Source organism: Heteronotia binoei, chromosome 17 (assembly GCF_032191835.1).
Source record: "Heteronotia binoei isolate CCM8104 ecotype False Entrance Well chromosome 17, APGP_CSIRO_Hbin_v1, whole genome shotgun sequence".
NCBI lineage: Eukaryota > Metazoa > Chordata > Lepidosauria > Squamata > Gekkonidae > Heteronotia > Heteronotia binoei.
This window is the reverse complement of record NC_083239.1, coordinates 3,733,858-3,754,974: the sequence shown is the minus strand read 5'-3', so window position 1 is coordinate 3,754,974 and position 21,117 is coordinate 3,733,858. Positions and strand designations below refer to the sequence as shown.

The window sequence follows — 21,117 nt, the reverse complement described above, 5'->3', positions numbered from 1 at the left end:
TCTACTATAGCCTAATCTCAATGGGGTAGGAGGGAGCATCCTTGAAACCGAAAGACTGCTTCCATTTTGCGCACATTAATTGGGTTAGTGTGAAACACCGGTGTGAAAAATGTAACTTGCTGAGAGCTGAATCAAAAGTTATTTCAAATGTGTAGCTAGCAGGAGCATGAATGTGTATTCTTCTGGTGTCCTATAACTGAGATAGATAGATAATTCAGATAGATGATAAGTCTCTCCCATTTTTATGGGCTGACGTCTTCTGACATGAGAAAGGATGACCGCGTCTAGGCTTTGTACAGTGTAACAGTGATAGATGCCTGCGCCATGGTTTCTGAAAACCTCATTCCTGGTTGGATGGAATGATTTGCCTGCTTGAATGTAGTTAGTAAATTATTATATCATTAAATAGAGTTCTTATTTATTTTTTTTTAAATTTTTATTTTATCAAAATTATGTCCCGCCCTCCCCTGAAGGGCTCCGGGCGGCTAACAGCAACAAATTAAACCACATAAACATTAAAAACAAAATACATAATGAAATCATTCATACAATTTGCCATTCTAAAACCAAGATGTGCATTTCTAATTTTTCTGATTTTCTTGGTTTTAAACAATTTTATTAATAACATGTGGTAACAATGTCTGTTTATATCATTACTATCCCTAACCCATATGATATTTTCTAATCCCCCCTCCCTCCTTTACTAGACTCCCACTGAAGTTATATACTTGAGTTCACTTATAAAGGTACTTTTAACCAATCAATGTTCAATTCCTCCCCTTTCTCATACTCATTGTTTAAAAAATTGTCTTTTTACATTCCACTCTTTCTCTATATATCCTGTAAATTTCTTCCACTCCCTTTTAAACACACAGCTGTCTGCTAGAGTGGAAACACAGTAACTCAGCCACTCTCCAATTCCGAGGCCAGATGCACCCCCGAGTCTCCCTCCGCATCATGCCCAAGACTTGCCAAGGGGGGGAATAATAACAACTCTCCATTTCATCAGGATTAGTGTTTATTGTAAGACAGGATAGTACCCCTGGCAAAGCCAGCGATGAAATTAAAACGGGTTGCAGGTGAATGAATATATATAGAAGCAGTTAGCTGTTACATGCACGCCTAACTTTTTGGTGCGAACATTAAATTGTTACAAGGCAGACATTCTCACACTGTAATATTCATTAACAAAACACTCTAATAGAAAGTGATGACCTTGAAAGACAGACAGTGTTAGAGGGCCCAAATACTTTCGTTTTCCAGGTAGCATAGCAGGTGTTTCAGAACAGACCAATAATGCCCCCCCCCCCTCAGCCCCTACAGATTTCTCCACGTGGTGGACTACTCTCACCAAGACTTGGGGGATCATTCAGGACAATGGCCTGAAGAGACATATAAGGCTAGGGTTGCCAAGTCCAATTTAAGAAATATCTGGGGACTTTGGGGGTGGAGCCAGGAGACATTGGGGGCGAAGCCGAGAGCAAGGGTGTGACAAGCATCATTGAACTCCAAGGGAGTTCTGGCCATCACATTTAAAGGGACTGCACAAATTTTTAAATGCCTTCCTTCCATAGGAAATAATGAAGGATAGGGGCACCTTCTTTGGGGGCTCATAGAATTTGACCCCCTGGTCCAATCTTTTTGAAACTTGGGAGGTATTTTGGGGAGAGGCACTAGATGCTATACTGAAAATTTGGTGCCTCTATCTCAAAAAACAGGGCCCCCCCAGAGCCCCCGATACCCGCAGATCAATTCCCCATCATTCCCTATGGGAATTGTTCATGGAGGTGCATGATGGCTATGGGGGCGGGGCTTCCCCCGCTGGCCAGCTGGCTGGGGGAGGGGGGAAGCCTGTAAAACCGGGTGATCCCCCTCTGGGACCTGGGGATTGGGAAGCCTATATAAGGCTCACTTTGACTAAACTCATTCACCCGTGTGGGACCTTAAGGTTGGAGACACTATGTCTCCACAAAGAACCTGCCTGGTCTACAGCCATCTAAAATCCTGGCATGTAAATATCTGGGCCCATTTAGCATTAAATGTGTTATTAATAAGGTAACTGTGGAACTGGATTTGCCTAAGTTTTTTCGTAACACCCATGCCACCTTTCACCGTAATTTACTCAAACAGGACCCTGGAGGCAGTTCCTGGCATCCGACCCATTGTTCTAGATCCAGTGATAGTGGGAAATCAATCTCATTGTGAAGCTGAGGAGATCCTGGACTCCAAACTTAAGCACAGAACTTTATATTACCTTATCAAGTGGCTACACTTATCTCCTTTGCATAATGAATATGTGAAATCATATGACATCAATGCACCACACTTAGTCCAGAAGTTTCACAAAAAGCACCTGGAGAAACTGGGGGGAGATGGGTCTTAAGGGGGGCGGGATGTCAAGGGCCTTGCCATAAAGTTCTGTATTCTGTAACTGCAATGGGAATGTTGGAGGAGTATGTGCTGCACCGCTTTGTCTGTTGCTTTATCTTTTGTTTGTAATACATGAAGTATTCTCTGGCAGGCAGGTTCACAACTGGAATCCAAGGACATGATATCTCCTAGGACAGACTGTCTTGGCACCTGTTGACACACAATGGGGGGGCTGGGTGAGAAACTTTAAACGTTGCTTTGTGTGGGCTTTTTGCTCTGAATTTTGGTGGGCTTGTAACAGCCCAGGGAGAGAGTATATGTCCGTTCTGTTGCTATCTTCAATAATAGACACTCTCCAGTTCCAAGGATAAGTGTTTATGAATAATAGAACTCCAGGCACTCACAGAGGAGTGTCTGAACTAAAGTGTAACTGAAAGGTGCACAGATTATATACTTTCTTTGCAACCGTTGTCGTGCCAAAATTTAAGCAAGGGAAAGCCCACTTATAGCATATCGATTAATTCTCACAAGAAGTTGAGGCAGTTACAAACGCCATGAGATAACAGTTAACAGCGACCTTGAAGGCCAGACTGAGCTGGGAATGCTGACCTCCTTCATGGGGTCCACATTTAAGTTTCATTACTCCTAGACATACCAAGCATGCAGCTGGAAATACCCTTCAGACAATATAACAATGGCAAGGGATCTTGACATACTATCCCCCTTAAGAGGGGGCCCTGGCTTTGTTGCGAATTTTTAAAATAGAATTGACAAATTAGGGCGGGTGCTCTGACATGAAAGTCTGGGACCCATTTATTATGCGAAGGAGGAAAGTGTAGCCATTTTATGAGATAATATAGAGTTCTCGTCTGATTTTAGCATCAAGAATTTCCTCGACTTCATGGTGATTCTGGTCTCCAATGACGATGGGCTGCTTGTTGGGGGACCATTTGGTTCCACCAGGGTCTCATTTCAACAAACTAGAATGAAATATGGGATGAATTTTATTTAGAGATTTTGGCAAGTCCAGCTCAATAGCCACTTTGTTAATTACCTGTTTTATTTTGAAAAGTCCTAGATACTTGTATCTCAGTTTCTTGGATGGTTGGAGGGAAGGCAGGTTTTTGGTGGATAAGAAAACAGAATTGCCCTCTTTAAATCCCCAGTTTGGAGAGTAGTTTTTGTCATAATTTTTTTTGTGTGTGTTTAGCTTGGTCTAGGTTTTGTTGGATGTGCTCCCATGATTTGCTTAGTGCAGACCACCATGGGAAGTGGTGGTCTGCACTAAATGGGTGGTGCCACCATGTCCCCTCCTGGAAACTGAGGGAATGGCTTGCCCTCATAGCCATTCAGAATTAGGAGAGGAGAAGCTTGGGTAGAGCTGTGCACACTGTTATATCTATACTCAGCAAAGGGGAGTACCTCCACCCAGTTATTTTGTTGGTAAAGCACCACAAATATTGTTCAATTAGAGAATTAACCCTCTGTGTCCATATGTCTGAAGGTTGTAGGCAGAGCTAAGGCCCTGCTCATTTTGGGTTAGTTTACAAAAATCTTTCCAGAATACAGTCATGAACTGAGGGCCCCAATCCGTGACCACCTTGTCTGGAAATGACTGTAGTCTCACCACGTATTGAAAGAACAAATAAGTCAGTCTTTTAGCTGAAGGAAATTTTGAACAAGGGACAAAATGGGCTTGTTTGTAAAACATGTCCACTATCACCAGGATAACTGTTTTCCCCTTACTCATTGGTAAATCTGTAATAAAATCCATGGAAATAATAGACCAGGGTTGTTGGGCTGTTTCTAGTGGTTGTAGTAGTCGTGGGGGTTTTCCGCCCCTTCATTTGGCCAGTGGACAAATTGGACAAGAACCCACATACTCTGAGATGTCTTTTTTTTCATATGCAACCACCAAAATTGTCTTTGAATGAGGTGCAATGTCTTTACATAAACAAAGTGTCCTGAGATTTTATTGTCATGACAAGATTGTAAAACTTCCCTCCTCAAAGTCTCAGGTACATATAGTTTATTGTCCTTAAATCAAAAACTCCCTTCTCCTTGGGTCACTTCAGGGGGGCGGTTCTCATTCCCTTCAGTCTCAGTTGTGAGTCACAATTCCCCTCCCCTTGCAGTTACGCTTTTGGGGGCATGAGTCTTAACTGCTCCATCCAGTTGGTAGGGAGTGAAGATAGAGTCTACAATCCCTTCCCTTTGATATGCTACCATCAGCTATTATTGAAGGCAGATACACAGGACAATTATACGGGGAGTGATTGTGTATTTGTGCGGACAATAAACCGGAAGATAGGGAACATGTATTATTCCAATGTAAATTATATCAGTGTATCAGGGCCGATTATATACTCCCGATCTGTTCCAGTGTCCCTGGGAGTAATATTAGATATCAGCTAGATAAACTATTGGCTGACAGGAACAAAGGAACCACTTTATGTGTGGCAAAATTTGCTTCGCGAGCTATAAGGAAGCAATTCCTAAGGGAAATACCCAATTGAATGCCTCGGTTTTGGAACTTAATTAGTGCTGGGGGGGGGGATCTTATTTTATATTGTGTATGTTTTATCCTCATTATAGTATTACCTGACTGTATTTTATTAAGTTATTTGTATTCAATTGATTGGTCTTTGACCGTATTAAACTATATTGATTTGATACTATTGTGTTGGGGTAGATGAGACAAAGCAAATTACGTTTGTCCAGAATGTGTTGGAGTACAACCCCCCCCCCCCATCTGACTTGTTTGGTGGACAGTTTGTGGTGGGCTCACAATGCTTCTAAGTTTTTGTGGTCTGTCCAAACCTTGAAAGGAGTTTAAGTTTCGTTACTCCTAGGAGTCCCATGGCGCAGAGTGGTAAATCTTCAGTACTGCAGTCTGAACTCTCTGCTCACAACCTGAGTTTGATCCCAGCGGAAGTTGGATTCAGGTAGCTGGCTCAAGGTTAATTAAGCCTTCCATCCTTCTGAGGTCGGTAAAATGAGTACCCAGCTCACTGGGAGGAAAGTGTAGATGACTGGGGAAGGCAATGGCAAACCACCCCGTAAAAAAGTCTACCGTGAAAATGTTTTGATGCGACATTACCCCGGAGTTGGAAATGACTGGTGCTTGAACAGGGGACTACCTTTACCTTTTTTAGACATAGGAAGCATGCAGCTGGAAATACCCTCCGGACAATATAATAATGGAAAGGGATCTTGACAGTCATAGAATCACAGAGTTGGAAAAGACCTCCAGGGCCAACCCATCCAACCCCCTGCACAATGCAGGAAATTCACAAATGAGATGAAGGTAGTCCCCTGTGCAAGCACCAGTCGTTTCCGACTCTGAGGTGATGTCGCATTACAACGTTTTCACGGCAGACTTTTTATGGGGTGGTTTGCCATTGCCTTCCCCAGTCATCTACACTTCTCCCCCAGCAAACTGAGCACTCATTTTACCAACCTCAGAAGGATGGAAGGCTTAGTTAACCTTGAGCCGGCTACCTGAATCCAACTTTCGCTGGGATCAAACTCAGGTTGTGAGCAGAGAGTTCAGACTGCAGTACTGCAGATTTACCACTCAGAAGGATGGAAGGCTGAGTCAACCTAGAGCTGGCTACTTGAACCCAACTTTCGCCAGGATCGAACTCACGTCATGAGCAGAGAGTTTGACTGCAGTACTGCAGCTTTATCACTCTGTGCCACAGAACTCACAAATACCTCCCCCTAAATTCACAGGATCTTCATTGCTGTCAGATGGCCATCTAGCCTCTGTTTAAAAACCTCCAAGGAAGAAGAGTCCAACACCTCCCAAGGAAGCCTGTTCCACTGAGGAACCGCTCTAACCGTCAGCAAGTTCTTTCTAATGTTGATCTGGAAACTCTTTTGATTTAATTTCAACCCATTGGTTCTGGTTACTACCTTCTGAGCCACAGAAAACAATTCCACACCATCCTCTATATGACAGCCCTTCAAGTACTTGAAGATGGTGATCATATCACCTCTCAGCCGCCTCCTCTCCAGGTTAAACATCCCCAGCTCCTCCAACATTTCATCATAGAACTTGGTCTCCAGACCCTTCACCATCTTCATCGCTCTACTCTGGAGTTGTTCCAGCTTGTCTATATCCTTCTTAAAACGTGGCGCCCAAAACTGAACACTATACTCCAGGTGAGGTCTTATTAGAGCAGAGTAAAGCGATACCATCACTTCACGTGATCTGGACACTATGCTTCTGTAGATACAGCCCAAAATTGCATTTGCCTTTTTAGCCACCGCATCACACTGTTGACTCATGTTCAGCGTATGGACCACTAAGACCCCAAGATCCTTTTCACACATACTACTGCCTGGACAAGTCTCCCTTATTCTATAATTATGAATGGGATTTTTGTTACCTAAATAGAGAACTTTACATTTATCCCTGTTAAAATTAATTTTATTGGTTTCAGTCCAGTTTTCTAGCCTGTCAAAATCATTCTGTATCCTGTTTCTGTCTTCTACTGTATTTAGTATCATCGGAAAATTTAATAAGCATTCCCTCTATTCCTTCATCCAGATCATTTATAAAGATGTTGAACAAAACAGGCCCCAGGACAGATCTTTGAGACACTCCACTTGTCACTCCTCTCCAAGAGGATGAGGAACCATTCACAAGCAATCTTTGGGTTCGATCTGTCAACCAGCTACAGATCCACCTAATGGTAACAGGACCCAAACCACATTTTACCAACGTCAACAAGGATAGTATGTGGAACCTTATCAAAAGCCTTACTGAAATCAAGATAAACGATGTCCACTGCATTCCCCTGATCTAGCAAGGTAGTCACTTTCTCAAAAAAAAAGAGATCAGGTTAATCTGGCATGACTTGTTCTTGAGAAACCCATGCTAGCTCTTAGTAATCACAGCCATCCTTTCTAAGTGTTCCAGGACTGACTGATGATTTGTTCTAAAACTTTTCCAGGTATAGATGTCAAGCTGATGGGTCCATAGTTACCCAGATCCTCCTTTTCTCCCTTCTTGAAGATGGAGACAACCTTTGCCCACCTCCAATCTTCCAGCACCTCTACAAGAATTCTCAAAAATAATAGCCAGAGGCTCAGAAATTATATCCGCAAACTCTATCAGAACCCCTGGATGCAATTCATCTGGCCCTGAAAACTTCGTTTCATTTAAAGAAATTAGGTGTTTATGTACTACCCCTATGCTGATCCTAGGTTGGAACTCTATACCCTTATTATATGTTCTGTTTATGGCATGTTGAGCACTGTTTCCCTCAGAAGAGAAGACTGAGGAAAAGTAGGAATTGAGAAGTTCCACCCTCTCTTCATTAACTTTTACAATTTCATTTCCTGTCCTTGCAATCAGCTTACCGTGTCCTTGCTCTTTTTTGCTGTTTTTAGCATTTTGGCCAGCCTAAGTTCATACTGAGCGTTAGCTTTTCTAATTCTTTCTCTATAAGCATTGTTGATTTGTTTATATTCATCCTTGGTCATAAGGCCCTCCTTCCAATTTCTAAAGGTGTCTTTTATTTCTGAAGTCTTTAGAGAGCTGTTTATGGAGCTACCTTGACTTCTTTAGGCTTTTACCATTTTTATTTCTCACAGGAATCATCTGTGATTGCGCTTTTAGTATTTCGCTTTTAAGAAATTCCCGCCCCTCTTGAACCCCCTTCTTCCTAAGTTTTTCTGACCATGGGATTTTACCCAACAATAAATAGTTCTTAGTTTGCTGAAGTTTGCCTTTCTGAGGGCCAACATATAAGTCTGACTACATATAGCTTTCCCCTTCGCTAAGACCGTAAATTCCAAAATCCCATGGTCACTACTGCCCAGGGTGCCCACTATTTCCACTTCCTCAATCAATTCTTCCTTGTTGATGAGAATCAAATCCAAGACAGCAGATCCTCGTTTCCTTCTTCACTTTCTGGAAAAGGGACTTCTCAGCAAGACAAGTCAAGAATCTATTTGACCTTTCATTTTTTGCAGAGTTGGACTTCCAACAGATGTCCGGGAAATTGAAATCTCCCATGATCACTGTATCTCTTCTCTTTGAGAACTTTGCAATCTGTTGTAAGAATATCTCACACAAGTCCTCTGCCTGGCTTGGTGGTCTATAGGAGACCTCCACAATAATATCACTGTTATTTCCTATTCCTTTTATTTTTACCCAGAGACTCTCAACAAAGCTGCCATGCTCAGTTTCACATATTTCCTCACAAGTATATACTGTGTCACACAGTGGCCAATATGTGTGTGTGTGTATATATATATACACACACACATACATATACACACACAAACACATATATATATATACACACACTGTGGCTAATAACCACTGATTGCCCTCTGCTCCATATTTTTATCCAATCCCCTCTTAAAGCTGGCCATGCTTCTAGCCGCCACCACTTCCTGTGGCAGTGAATTCCACAGGAGGTGGTGGCGGCTACAAGCATAGCCAGCTTTAAGAGGGGATTGGATAAAAATATGGAGGTCCCTCAGTGGCTATTAGCCACAGTATATGTGTGTGTGTGTGTATACTGCTATGCTTCCGCCCTTTCTCATTTGTCTGTGCCTTTTAAATAAGTTGTACCCCTGAATCCTAATATTCCAGTTGTGAGTGTCATACCACCAAGTTTCAGTAAGACCTATTATGTCATAGTCTCCTTCCTGTATTAGGAATCATAGAATGATAGAGTTGGAGGAGACATCTAGGATCATCTAGTCCAACCCCTGCACAATGCAGGAAACTCACAAACACTTACCCCTAAATTCACAGGATCTTCATTGCTGTCAGATGGCCATCTAGCCTCTGTTTAAAAATCTCCAAGGAAGGAGAGCCCACCACCTCCTGAGGAAGTCTGTTCCACTGAGGAACTGCTCTAACGGTCAGCAAGTTCTTCCTAATGTTGAGCCGGAAACTCTTTTGATTTAATTTCAACCCACTGGTTCTGGTCCTACCTTCTGGGGCCACAGAAAGCAATTCCACACCATCCTCTATATGACAGCCCTTCAAGTACTTGAATATGGTGATCATATCACCTCAGCCTCTAATCCATTTGTTTAATGTGAACTCCTTGTAGACAGATTATATTATATTTTTGTTTCCCAATCCAATGAAAGGTTGCCCTTCTTTTTTGTGGTGAATTTTGTCCATTTACATTCCAAGATATTAATTTGTAATCCATAATGTTTTTTTTTCTTAATCTGTATCCCCAAATTCCTTATGATCGTCCAAAAACTTTGTCATTTCCGAGTGCTTGTAATGGTGATTCTCTTTCCTTTGTATTCAAAACTTAAACCCTCTGGAAGTATCCATCTATATTTCATTTCATTTTCTTTCAGCTTTTCTGTCAATTTTTTATACAGTCTCCTATCATTGATGACTTTCCTTGGCAATTCTTTCATAATTCTTACGCTGCTACCATCCACCTCCAATGAATTTTCAAATTGTTTACTCAGAATCTTCCCCACCATATCTCTTGTCACAAATCTTACTATCACATCTCTTGGTATTTATTTTTTCTGGCATAGTCCGAATTTACACTGTAAATGTAGTCATAAAGACAGCTAGTTTTATCTGGTTCTTCATTCAAAAATTCAGCAATGATTTTAATTATATATGTCCTTAAATCAGTCTCAGCAGATTCAGGCACCCCTCTCAACTGTATTTGATTTTCCATGAGTTTACAATCTTGTAGCAATGCTTTCTCCTGCATTTTTTGAATAGTGGAATCCACTGTGTCTATTCTTATATCTTGGCCTTTCACCTTTTCTTCCACCTCCTGAATTTTCTTTAACGCTGTTTGAGAGTCTTTTCTGAGATCTTCAATTTTTTTTTTAATTTCTTTTTTGACTTCTTCCGCACTGGATTCAATGTTTTTTTTTTTATTTCCTTCTTACTTTCTGTTAATGATTCTTTTATTATTTTTACCAATCTTGCCTCCATAGCATCCATTGCCTCCTGCCATTTAGCCATTCTTGCTGCTTCAAGTGACCCAGCCCTCGTTCGAATTTGCTTTGCTCCTGGTTTTTGCGCAGACATCACTGTCTGCCCATTGCTTAAATAGGCTCCAAAGTTGACCTCACAAATTTAGTTTTCAATTTCAGTCTTATAGATTGGACCATGCCCTTTTATATGAGGCCAAAATTGCCGTTCCCTGAGGCTCCTAAGTCCAGATATTAATTTTTTAAGATTTAAAATTCTTCAAAATGGTGTCCGCAGCTTTTCTGTCCCTTTAAAAAAAAATTTTCCTTTTTTCTCTTGGGCTGCACCAAACTTGATTCAAAACATATATTCCAATAAATTTCACCTTTTAATGATGATATCTGCCGGCTTCACTAATTTTTAAAGTCCCGTTTTCTTTTAAATAATTAAAAAAACACCTGACCTTCCCTTAATGGCCGCCAGCACTTCTCTATGATTTATATTCCTAGAGAGGGCTGGGAGGCTTACAATTTTCCCTTCTCTTAATGGCTTCTTCCTTCCTTTCTTGCCATGAAGTCTCGTTCTCGATGGTTAAGAAGTCTCGCAATGTTTCTATGACGCCATTTCCTGTGACGTCCACCCAAAGTCAGCCGATCTGTTTTGGAGAGGGCTGTCTGATCCGACCACAGGTATTCAAAACAAAGTTTGTTTTTCCTCTTTTAACCTTATTTCTCCAATTTCAAAAGTCCCAAAATTGCCCCCTCCTTTATCTTCCTTAATTTAAAATGATGTAGTTGGATCCAGACCTTTAATTTAGTTTCAGATTAGTTTTATATTAGTCCCGGAGTGATAGATCTATTACCATAAAAAACCACTATCTTTCCAAACACTGCTCTTTTTCAAAAATAGATGTTAACCTGTCCAAAGAAGCCTTGAATCCTGGTGGAATTAAGTCAATTTAATGACCACAGAAATCCTCTGTAGATGTTGGAATGCAATCCTTCTCTGGGGACTCTTCAAGCCAAAAAGGAACCCCACTGGAATTCCTCGTCAGCCAAAGTAAATCCCCTCAGAATTTTATAAGCATGCCTTGGCCTTCTCCCTGTCTGGAAGAAGTAGGCAGCAGGTGTTAGGATCACCTTCTCTGCCCAGAACAGAGGCTCTGGTCTGCTCCCCCGACTGAGAAGCAGCTCAATCCTCCATGACCAAAGCCCGGGAGTCCCTTGCATTGTATTTTTATGAACTTGTTTGTACAGCATATTTTTCCTACTAAAAAAAGAAAAACATACCTGTAAACTGTACCTAGATGAGAGGAAAATTATAACAGGATGTATGAGCTGGACCACTATGGTTGTAAATATCTATTGCATTTTGAACCTTCAGTCTTCCAACAGTGTTCATACAGATAATATTGCAGTTGTCCAAGTGGTGGTCAGGTATTTCTCCCAGGAACAAGAGAAGCTGGGATTAGGACAAAGAAGGCAACAAAAGCAACCAAAATGCACAGCTGAAACCAGAGGAGGTAGAGTGAGAACTTACTTTTTCCGGGGAGTGTGACACCAATGTGGTGTTGTGGTCACAGTGTTGACCTTGGAGACCCAGGTTCAGATCTTCACTTTACCATGGAATCTCTCTGGGTGACCTTGGGTCAGTCATATGGACTCATCAGCCTAACCTACCTCACAGGGTAATTATGAGGGGGAAATGGAAGAGAGAGCAATGTACACAACTTTGTGTCCCCACTGGGGAGACAGGCAGAAGTTTAATGAAGTAAATAAATAAATACATATCTGCAATAGGTGACATCTTTTTATCCCTGGGTTATCCTTAGGTTAACAGGAACCCTGTCACCTATTTGTCTTGTCTGGATAGTAAAACAGATGCAATTTGCTTATTTGTTATTCTTCTTCCGTACAAAATGTGATGGAAAGTGATATGAGGCAAATGCAGTAGAACCAGTGTGTGTGTGTGTGGGGGGGGTGTTTAATTGGATTCAAGCATTTGCCAAACGAGCTGGAGCTATGTTCTTGTGCGTTCCTGCTAAAAAAAAAAAGCCCCGTTCTCGCTTCTAGATTCAGGAAGTTGCACTAGATGTCCTTTAAGGCCCCTTTCAACTCTAAACTGTGGATGAATGTCAACAATCCTTCATCTCTCTAGGTAGGACAAAAAAAAAATCAGTCTCTAAGCAAAAGAATAAAGGTCACAATTTTAACATTAAAATGATCATTTGATCTGCTATTTACAACTTTTCTTCTTTATAATTTCATATATATGTCTGGTGAGACCCAACTAAGCATATCTTGCAATGTGGCCCTCGGCAGTTTATTCTGGAATAAACTCTTGTTAAGTCTTTCATTTTATTTGCTGCAGCATATCTTCAAGGCCACCCTTGGCGGGGGGGGGGGGGGGAGATGGAACACAGCCCAATCAAATTAAAGACAAATCTGAAAAAAACCACTCTTTTTTGTGACATGAAAAAAAGGTAAAGTGACATGAAGGGAAGCAGCTTTATGCTTTTACCTTAAGAATGAATTGTATAGGCAGCTATTTTTCTTAAAGTAATGACTCCAGATTAGATAAGAATGTGGAAGGAGAATACATCTTGACACCCTAGTGCAAATTCTTCTTGTACAGCAATCACTGCTACTGGGACACATGAGCGCATGCAGTTTATTTTATTGAACAGTATGAATGAGCACTTGATAGAGCACATACAAAGGAAAAAAGCAAGAAACTAATTTCTTTCAAAATGTCTTTTTGAAATGACTTCTGAATTATTTTTAAATTATGTTAAAAACGCGACTTGGTTCAGACAAAACTAACGCACAACAATTGTTTTTAAATTATATTAAAAGCACTACTTGATTCAGACAGAACTGATGCAAAACCCAAACAAAACTGATGCACAACATCAGCATAATATTCTCCTTTGCTTTTTAAAAAGCAGTGCTTCTTAATTGCACCATTAAAACAAATATATCAAACAGTTCCCTTTGCGAGATATACTTTTGCATCTACCCGTAGGCTTCACAAATGAACATCTACTTGAATGTTTAGTCGCCTGAACATTTACTTTAATACTCACTTGGAATTTTTCAGAAAGGTCATGGAGCCCTGCCTGTCTCTGCCATTCAGAAATTCAAAGAACAGATGGATTTGCCCCAAATATATATTGTTCTTCACAAACAGGGTAAATTTTACAACTATGTTTTATGTCAAACGTTTGTAATATCATTCATGTAGGTAATATACGCATGTGAATAATCCATCAAAAGGATGGTCTGTAATGCTAGACAACTTTAATAAAAAATATTAATTATCCCAGCTGTTTAAATAATAAAACATTTTTATATTGTCACATTTTCTAATGTACAGAAGTCACACATAGTTTAAGGTGTGGTTGTAAGCATGTGATAATAAATTTCTTACAATATTCCTAATCACATTGTTTCTACTCATAGTTCTATCAAAACAATTAATCACTGAAATATATAAGAGAATTTATTTCCAGAAGGGGTTTGTTTGCAAACAGAACTATATGATTGGGACAATTTAGATGGCTGAAAATTATCAATAGGTTTGCTGCTCAGCTGACGGCATAATATAAGGATAGATAAGACAACTATATTTATTTTGGGAGATGTTTTCAGCCGTAGTTGATTGCACTGGAAACTAATTCCTCTCACTTGCATGGAAGAAGTTAGACCAATGCCCAGTGGTTTCTAAAAGCCCAGCCCAAATGCATATACAGAAAGGTAGACAGCAAGAAATATTTAAAAAGTGCACAAACAAACCAAAAGGAAACAAACAAACAAAAGGTATGACTTGAACATGCAAATCTATATACCCATCCAAAATCTGAGCATACAGTTAAATCCACTAGTTGGCCAATTATATATTTATATATGTACACAACACACACAACTATGCAAAATGCAGAAAGGAAAAAAAGTACTTTCCAAAAGGTGATAAAATTAAACACATGCATAGAAATGAGGATTTGTATTGTAAATGTGATAAAGCAGTCTGAAGTTTAGTTTACCTTCACTGTCTGACATGGCATGTTGGAAGTCATCCATGATGAAGGCAATATCCCGATCATAACCCCGAGCTCGTGATTCTTCTCTCATGTGTTGTTGAACTTCAGGCAATGAATGGCTTGACCCAAACTGGTCCCTAGTGTCTGCAGATATCGGAGGTAATGGCCCAGCTGCTGCTCTTGCCATTCCCATTGGCTGACCCACAGGGCTTAAAGGACTTTCTTCTTCTGAATTCTGTGCAACTATTGGGATTCGTCCTCTACTCTGACTTATAGGTAGGCTGGTTGGTTTAGTTCTTCCAGATGGGGCTGCGTGGCTGAAAGGAATATCTAGAGGCTCGGCCTCTTGGGTTTTCAACTTTAAAGAAGAGCTTGAAGAATCTCTTTTCAGTGATAAATCAATCCCATAGACTGATGACGGCCGGGAGGAAGGTCTGGATCTGTTGCCGCTGCCATAGGGTTTATCAGCATCGTCTTGTAAAGTGGATCTCATTGTTGTGCTCAGCGCAGCTCCAAGGCTTGTACCAAGAGAATGTACAAGTGTTGGTCCCATAAACTTCTGCTGATCTGTGATATTTTTTCGAAGACCGTACATGACATCATCCTGGAGAAGTCTTGCTCTGGAGGTGATGCCCCCAAGTGAAGAAGTGCTGGAAGTCAGGTAGGTTGAATAGTCCAGCTCAAGGTCCCTGGTTTCCTGTATGGGTGAAAATTTAGATAATTTGGGTTCTATCAAAGCCTTCTTATGCTTTGACTGCTTTTGGTAAAGAAGAGCTGCTGGAAGCTGTTTGGCAGCTTGTTTCTCTAAGGTAAGCCTGCTTATGCTGTATTTCTCAGACTTTGGAAAATGTCTGTAGCTAGTATCCCCATGGTAATATTGTGAAAGACCCACCACATGATCCAAGCTTTCTGCACCCCGGCGGAACTCCTGCTTAATCTGATGCTTTAGAAGCTTCAATTCATAAGGATCTTCCATTGGGTCTTCATCAGTTTTCATGTAATTATGCAACCGAGAAGAAGGTTGCAATGGTGGAAGGAAATCTGAGACTTCCTGCATCCTACGGGCTTCAGTTGTTCGAAGCAGCTGATCAGTTTTGGTTAGTTCCTTCTCATGAAGGCTATAAGCAGAGCTTAGAGATGATGTTCCTTTAGTGATCTCCCCAATATCATCAATCAGCACATAATTGCGTGGTGTGTGGTGGTCTATATCTGCATAGAATGAATCACCAGATATGCTGGAGATAGGACTACTGGCCATGCTGCTTCTTTCATTCAGTCCCATTCTTAAGTCCAATGTACTGTATTTACTACTCAAGTGGGATATTGCATATGTATTATCCGAGGATGAAGGTGCTATCATGAGAGGCTGATTGCGAATTACATCATAATTTGTTGTTATTTTGGGTTCTAGGTATAATGAAGTTTGCCTTGCTTTTTGTGGGATCACCACCAACTGTGATGAGAGTTGATAGGAAGGCTGTTGGGTTTGCAGTGGTTGCGCTTGAGGTGTAAAGGACATAGTAGCCACTGTCTGGAATGCTGACTGGGTCTGATAAGGAGAAACCTGTGGTGATTGGTATAAAGGCTGATGTTGTTGGTAATGTGTTTGTTGTGTGTACTGAACCGATGCTTGAGTAGGAAGGGCAGGTGAAGAGTATTGATACTGTGTATAAGGGCTTGTAGGAGTTGCAAACTGAGTTTCTGGTTGAGACTGTGCAGGCATAAACTGATCAAATTCTGTTTGAGGTGCAGTCCGAGGCCTTTCCAAGCCATGCTGAGCTTCTATCCTAGCAGACCTGGTGCTGCTAACTTCACTGTCCGACATATAATCCCGTTCCTCTGCTACTCCTTGAAGATAGTCACGCTCTCTCTTTTCTCTTTCTTTAAGCAATGCTTCCTTTCTTCGATTGATACCCATTTCTAAATATCGAAGTTTTGCATCTATTTCCTTTTCTTCCTCATCTAGTTCAGCTTGCTTCTTCCGAAGCTTGGCTGACTCTCGTTCTACTAGATCCAGTTCTCTGTCTATATCCTGGAGGATTTTAGCTCTGGCCATAGTATTGCTTCTACAGATCCTTCGACGTGAAGTTGACCCCACAGTGGTAAAGGCAGACTGCGTTCCTACAGCAATGTCTTCTGGAGGTGGGTTGGGCAGAGTCCTTTTGACCTTCTTCTGCATTCCTGAGGATGCTACACTTGAAGAGCCTTTACTCTGCAGTGCAAGAAACAGTATTGAGTAATTATTCAAGCGAAATGACCAGTAAAACCAAGTTGAATTCCGACTACCAGCCATTAATTACTGCCTGTTACATTCTTGACAATCTTTCAGGTTTTGTGGCCTCAGGCACGTGGAAAAAACAAAAGTGTGTACAGTTTTGATTCCCTATCTCAACAAAGATCATTGTTTTCTTTTTAAAACAAAATTATAGTTGAACTGAAAACATGTTTAAAAGGGTGAAAATTATCAGCATATTACAACAATACTTTCCCCATGAACAAAGCCTAAAATGTTTTGGGCTTTGTTCATTTTTTTTTTTAAAGGCAACTAAGTAAGATATAATTAAGGCTAGTGAAATTATATTTTATTTGATGCAATTGAACAAAGAGATTTTGCCTGTCTACAACACCAGAACTCAGGGTTTACCAAGAACATTGGTAGGCAACAGAGGGTGACCAAATAAAATATTTTCCCATAGTGCACTTATAGAATTATCTGCCAAAAAGATGTGGTGACAAACTTTTAAAACGGAGTCAGACAAATTCATGGAGGTCAGCTGACTAATGGCTCCTAGCTATGGAAGCTAATTAGAACTCCAGGCACAGCAGTTACAGGCTTCTGCAAATATTAGAGGTGTAGGGAGGGGGGCAAGCACAACAGGGAAGGTCTGCTGCCTTCATGGTCTGCTTGTGGGCTTCCTGGGAAGTGTATCTATCTGGCCACAGCTGGAAGGAAGACTGGTCTTTGCTCCTCTTGTTTTTTCTTGAGACTTCAGCTGCTAAATTAAATTCGATGTATTAGAAAGTGTACAGACTTTGAATAATATATTCAGAAATATATATATAATAATAACAATAAATTTTAATTTATATCCCGCCCTCCCCGCCGAGTCAGGCTCAGGGCGGCTTACAAGACATAGTACATCGTACAATGATACAATTATTTATTTCTTGACTATCCTCTGTAGTCCAAAGTAGCTTTCAAAAAAAGAAAGAGCCTTGTGGGGCAGAGTGGTAAGCTACAGCACTGCAGTCCAAACTCTGCTCACAACTGAGTTCGATCTCAGCAGAAGCTGGGTACAGGTAGCCGGCTCAAGGTTGACTCAGCCTTTCATCCTTCTGAGGTCAGTAAAATGAGTATCCAGCTTGCTGGGGGTAAAGTGTTAATGATTGGGGAAGGCAATGGCAAACCACCCTGTAAAAAGTCTGCTCTGAAAACGTGAAAGCAACATCACCCCCGGGTCGGAAATGACTGGTGCTTGCACAGGGAATTACCTTTACCTTCTGGCTTTCAAAAAAGACCATAACATGGTTAAAACAATATAATAATAAAAAACAACAAACTTTCCAAAGAAAGCAACATGTCACTAACCTGACGGTTTCCCAGAAAAAGCTAATACAGATTCAATTTAAAATCTCCCCTTACAGTGGAGCCCAAAAAACAAGAAGAGGCTTACAAATCTTCCTTTGATTTTGGTACTTTCCAGACTGCTTCTGCAAATCCTTACCAGCAAAAATGTGAAAAATGACAGAGAAAATAACACACATGGGGACTGTTTCTGAAAATATGGTATACTGGTTTGATTACAGCTCTGATGGAGTATTTAGTAAAAATTCCTATAATTTCCACAAGATTTCAGTACTATGCAGAGGCAACTTCAACGCTATTTGCCAGCATGGTGCCATAGTCTTCTTAAGCGAACAATGCAGTCAAAGGGGCTCACTTCTAGTGCCCTCCTGCTGCCTCCTTGCCTCTTAGTACCCTCTAGTTAATCCTTTCCCGGGGTGGGGGGGGGGAGATTCATTCCACTTTGAGAACTACAGCTCTAAAAGGTCTGAGCAGTGCAAAACTAAAATATTACAACAGATTGCAAAGTTTTACCAGAGAGGGGAAATAGTACTCATGGGAGATTTCAATTAACTAGATATCTGTTGGAAGTCAAACTCTGTTAAAAATGAAAGGCCTAATAAATTCCTGACTTGTCTTGCCAGCAGCTTCTTTTCCAGAAGGTGGAGAAGTAAACAAGGGTGCCAGCTATCTTGGACTTGATTCTAATCAACAGGGAAGAACCAGTTGATGAGGTGAAAGTAGTAGGCACCCTGGGTAGTAGTGCTACCCTAAGGAGTTGTGAGGGTCTCCTGAGTTTGTTGGGGAAATTAGCTAGGAGACCCAGACAATGTGAGAGGAAGCAACAAACAGGATCTCCACCTATGATTACAGGGATTTTTCCCTCAGTAGAACTCTCAAATGAGCCAGGCCTTAATTAATGAAATGGTTTTTATTAAAGAAAATTAAATAAATCAAACCTATCAATTAAAAAAAAACACCACTCTATAAATGCTTGTACAAGTTCAGAAAATAAAGGTGGTAGCTTTATAGAGAGAGAGACAAGAAGGGAACTTATTTTGCACAGGATTATATTTATCTATTCCATAACAGAGATTTGAGAAGAAAGGTGAGCAGAATGAACCAGCATTCCACTCAAAGAAGAAGTTGCACCCAATTTTGTGTTGAAAGTGTAATTTAGTGGATGTCCAGATAATGCATGCATACACACACACAAAGAGAGATAGACACACACGCACAGTCAGTCACAATAAGAGAGCCCAAGAATAACCAGTATAGAAAATGTCTATTGTGTTTGATGACCTTTAATAGACATAGCAAGAAAACTATTACAAAGGGGTGTTATGGGATTAAAATGGTGTTGACTATAGACTCACATAGGATAAACCAGGTAAGGGAAAGTCAGGCAAGGTGGGGGAATGCTTTAGTTGTACTGCCATTTCTGGAAATTAATGTTTCGCATTGAGGGATTTAAAAGAGGAAAGAGAACTGCCAAAACCCAGACCTTTAAACCTTTAGAATCAGTTTTCTCAGACAAGCCTCTGGCCAGTATTTGTTCACAGTATTCCATGTGATTGTAAGACCTATTTTGATCCTATTAGCAGACCAGTGAAATCTAGAGGAGTGACCCTGTGAAATGTTAAGAAAGAAGGTTTGGAAGGCACCAGACTAGTCCTTCAAGGGAGGAGGAGTTGCACAAAAGTAGTGTTATTTGGATCTTGGGGAAGGGGAAAGTTGCACATGGTCAGACATATAGGTTGGAGTTCAGAAAAGCCAATTTTAGTTATGCTTGGCAGAATTGCATGGTCGCAAATACTTAAGGAGAAGGGAGTTCAAGAGGGGTGGGAGTTTCTTAAATGTGAGCTATTGAAGGCACTATCACAAATTATTCCAATGAAAAGGGAAAAAAAATGAGAGGAATATAAAGAAGGCAGGGTACCTCCATAAACAATTTTCTGTGGTCTGAGAACTAATGAAATCACACACAAGACAGCCTTTATTGGCATATATAAAAATATAAAACGGAGGGTCGGCCAGGTTACAGATTAAAAGAGTACAAAATCCACACAGAATAAAATTAGGATTACAAAATAAAAACAAAGTAGCAACATAGTAAAACCTGATACATAGACTGCTTATCAGGACAAGTAACCATAGCTCTATCAAAAAATCTTTGCTACTTATTCAGTTATTTCCGGATCAGATTATCAAGCAAAAAAGCACCTTAAAATCATCAGAGGTCTCTAAAATTTGGGCCAATATGAGATTTATAAGATCCTGATGGGACGCCAAATAGAACACTGGAGAAGAACTTGGGTGACAATCTCAACACAATCCATTTTACAGGGACAGCACCTACTTGAATAGGGAGTCCCTTGGAATCTGCCAAATAAAATGGCTGATGGAAGGACATTGAATCTGGCCAAGGAAAAGGCTCTGTGCAAATCTGAGCTCGGAGTTGATAGGGGTACACAGCTGGAATATTTGCATTCGGAACAATCCCTAAGTTTAGGGGAGAACAGGTTCTGTTGGCAAGACTACAAAGAGTTTGTAGCTCTGAGCCCAGTAGACTAGATTTTATTTTTTAAAAAGCCTTGGACTCAGGAAGCAAGGATAAGGATTCTAAGGGCAGATCCAGGGAACTTATTTTAGCTCCAATGCAAGATAGTCAGCTAGAAATATCAGATTCAGAAAGCAGCTGGTACAGAAAACTAAGCGGATCAGAGTTGAAGTGGAGTCGTAACCAGAATTTAATAATGTGAACCCATGCCTTAGTAGCCAACAAATTCTGACCGCACTCCAAACATAAAATGGCATAAGGAACATACACAGGTACCTCCATGAGCTTTTGCAAAAAGGTAAGAGTCTGAGAACTAAAAGAGACTCATTTAAGAAGAAGAAGATATTGGATTTATATCCCGCCCTCCACTCTGAAGAGTCTCAGAGCAGCTCACAATCTCCTTTACCTTCCTCCCCCACAACAAACACCCTGTGAGGTGGGTGGGGCTGGAGAGGGCTCTCCCAGCAGCTGCCCTTTCAAGGACAACTTCTGCCAGAGCTACGGCTGACCCAAGGCCATTCCAGCAGGTGCAAGTGGAGGAGTGGGGAATCAAACCCGGTTCTCCCAGATAAGAGTCCACACACTTAAGCACTACACCAAACTGGCTTTCCATTAAGAAATGGAAAGAGGGCCATATAAGCAAGGATAACTAGAAA

General features: G+C 40.8%; 1 protein-coding gene across 1 annotated transcript in view; it reads right to left on the bottom strand.

The window, feature by feature from the left end:
- Positions 1-21,117, bottom strand: part of PCLO (piccolo presynaptic cytomatrix protein) — a 346,649-nt gene that overhangs the window by 198,024 nt on the left and 127,508 nt on the right. The window contains exon 6 of the mRNA XM_060258536.1: positions 14,340-16,548. Coding sequence (XP_060114519.1) covers positions 14,340-16,548 — 2,209 coding nt within the window. The remainder of the gene's footprint in view (positions 1-14,339; positions 16,549-21,117) is intronic.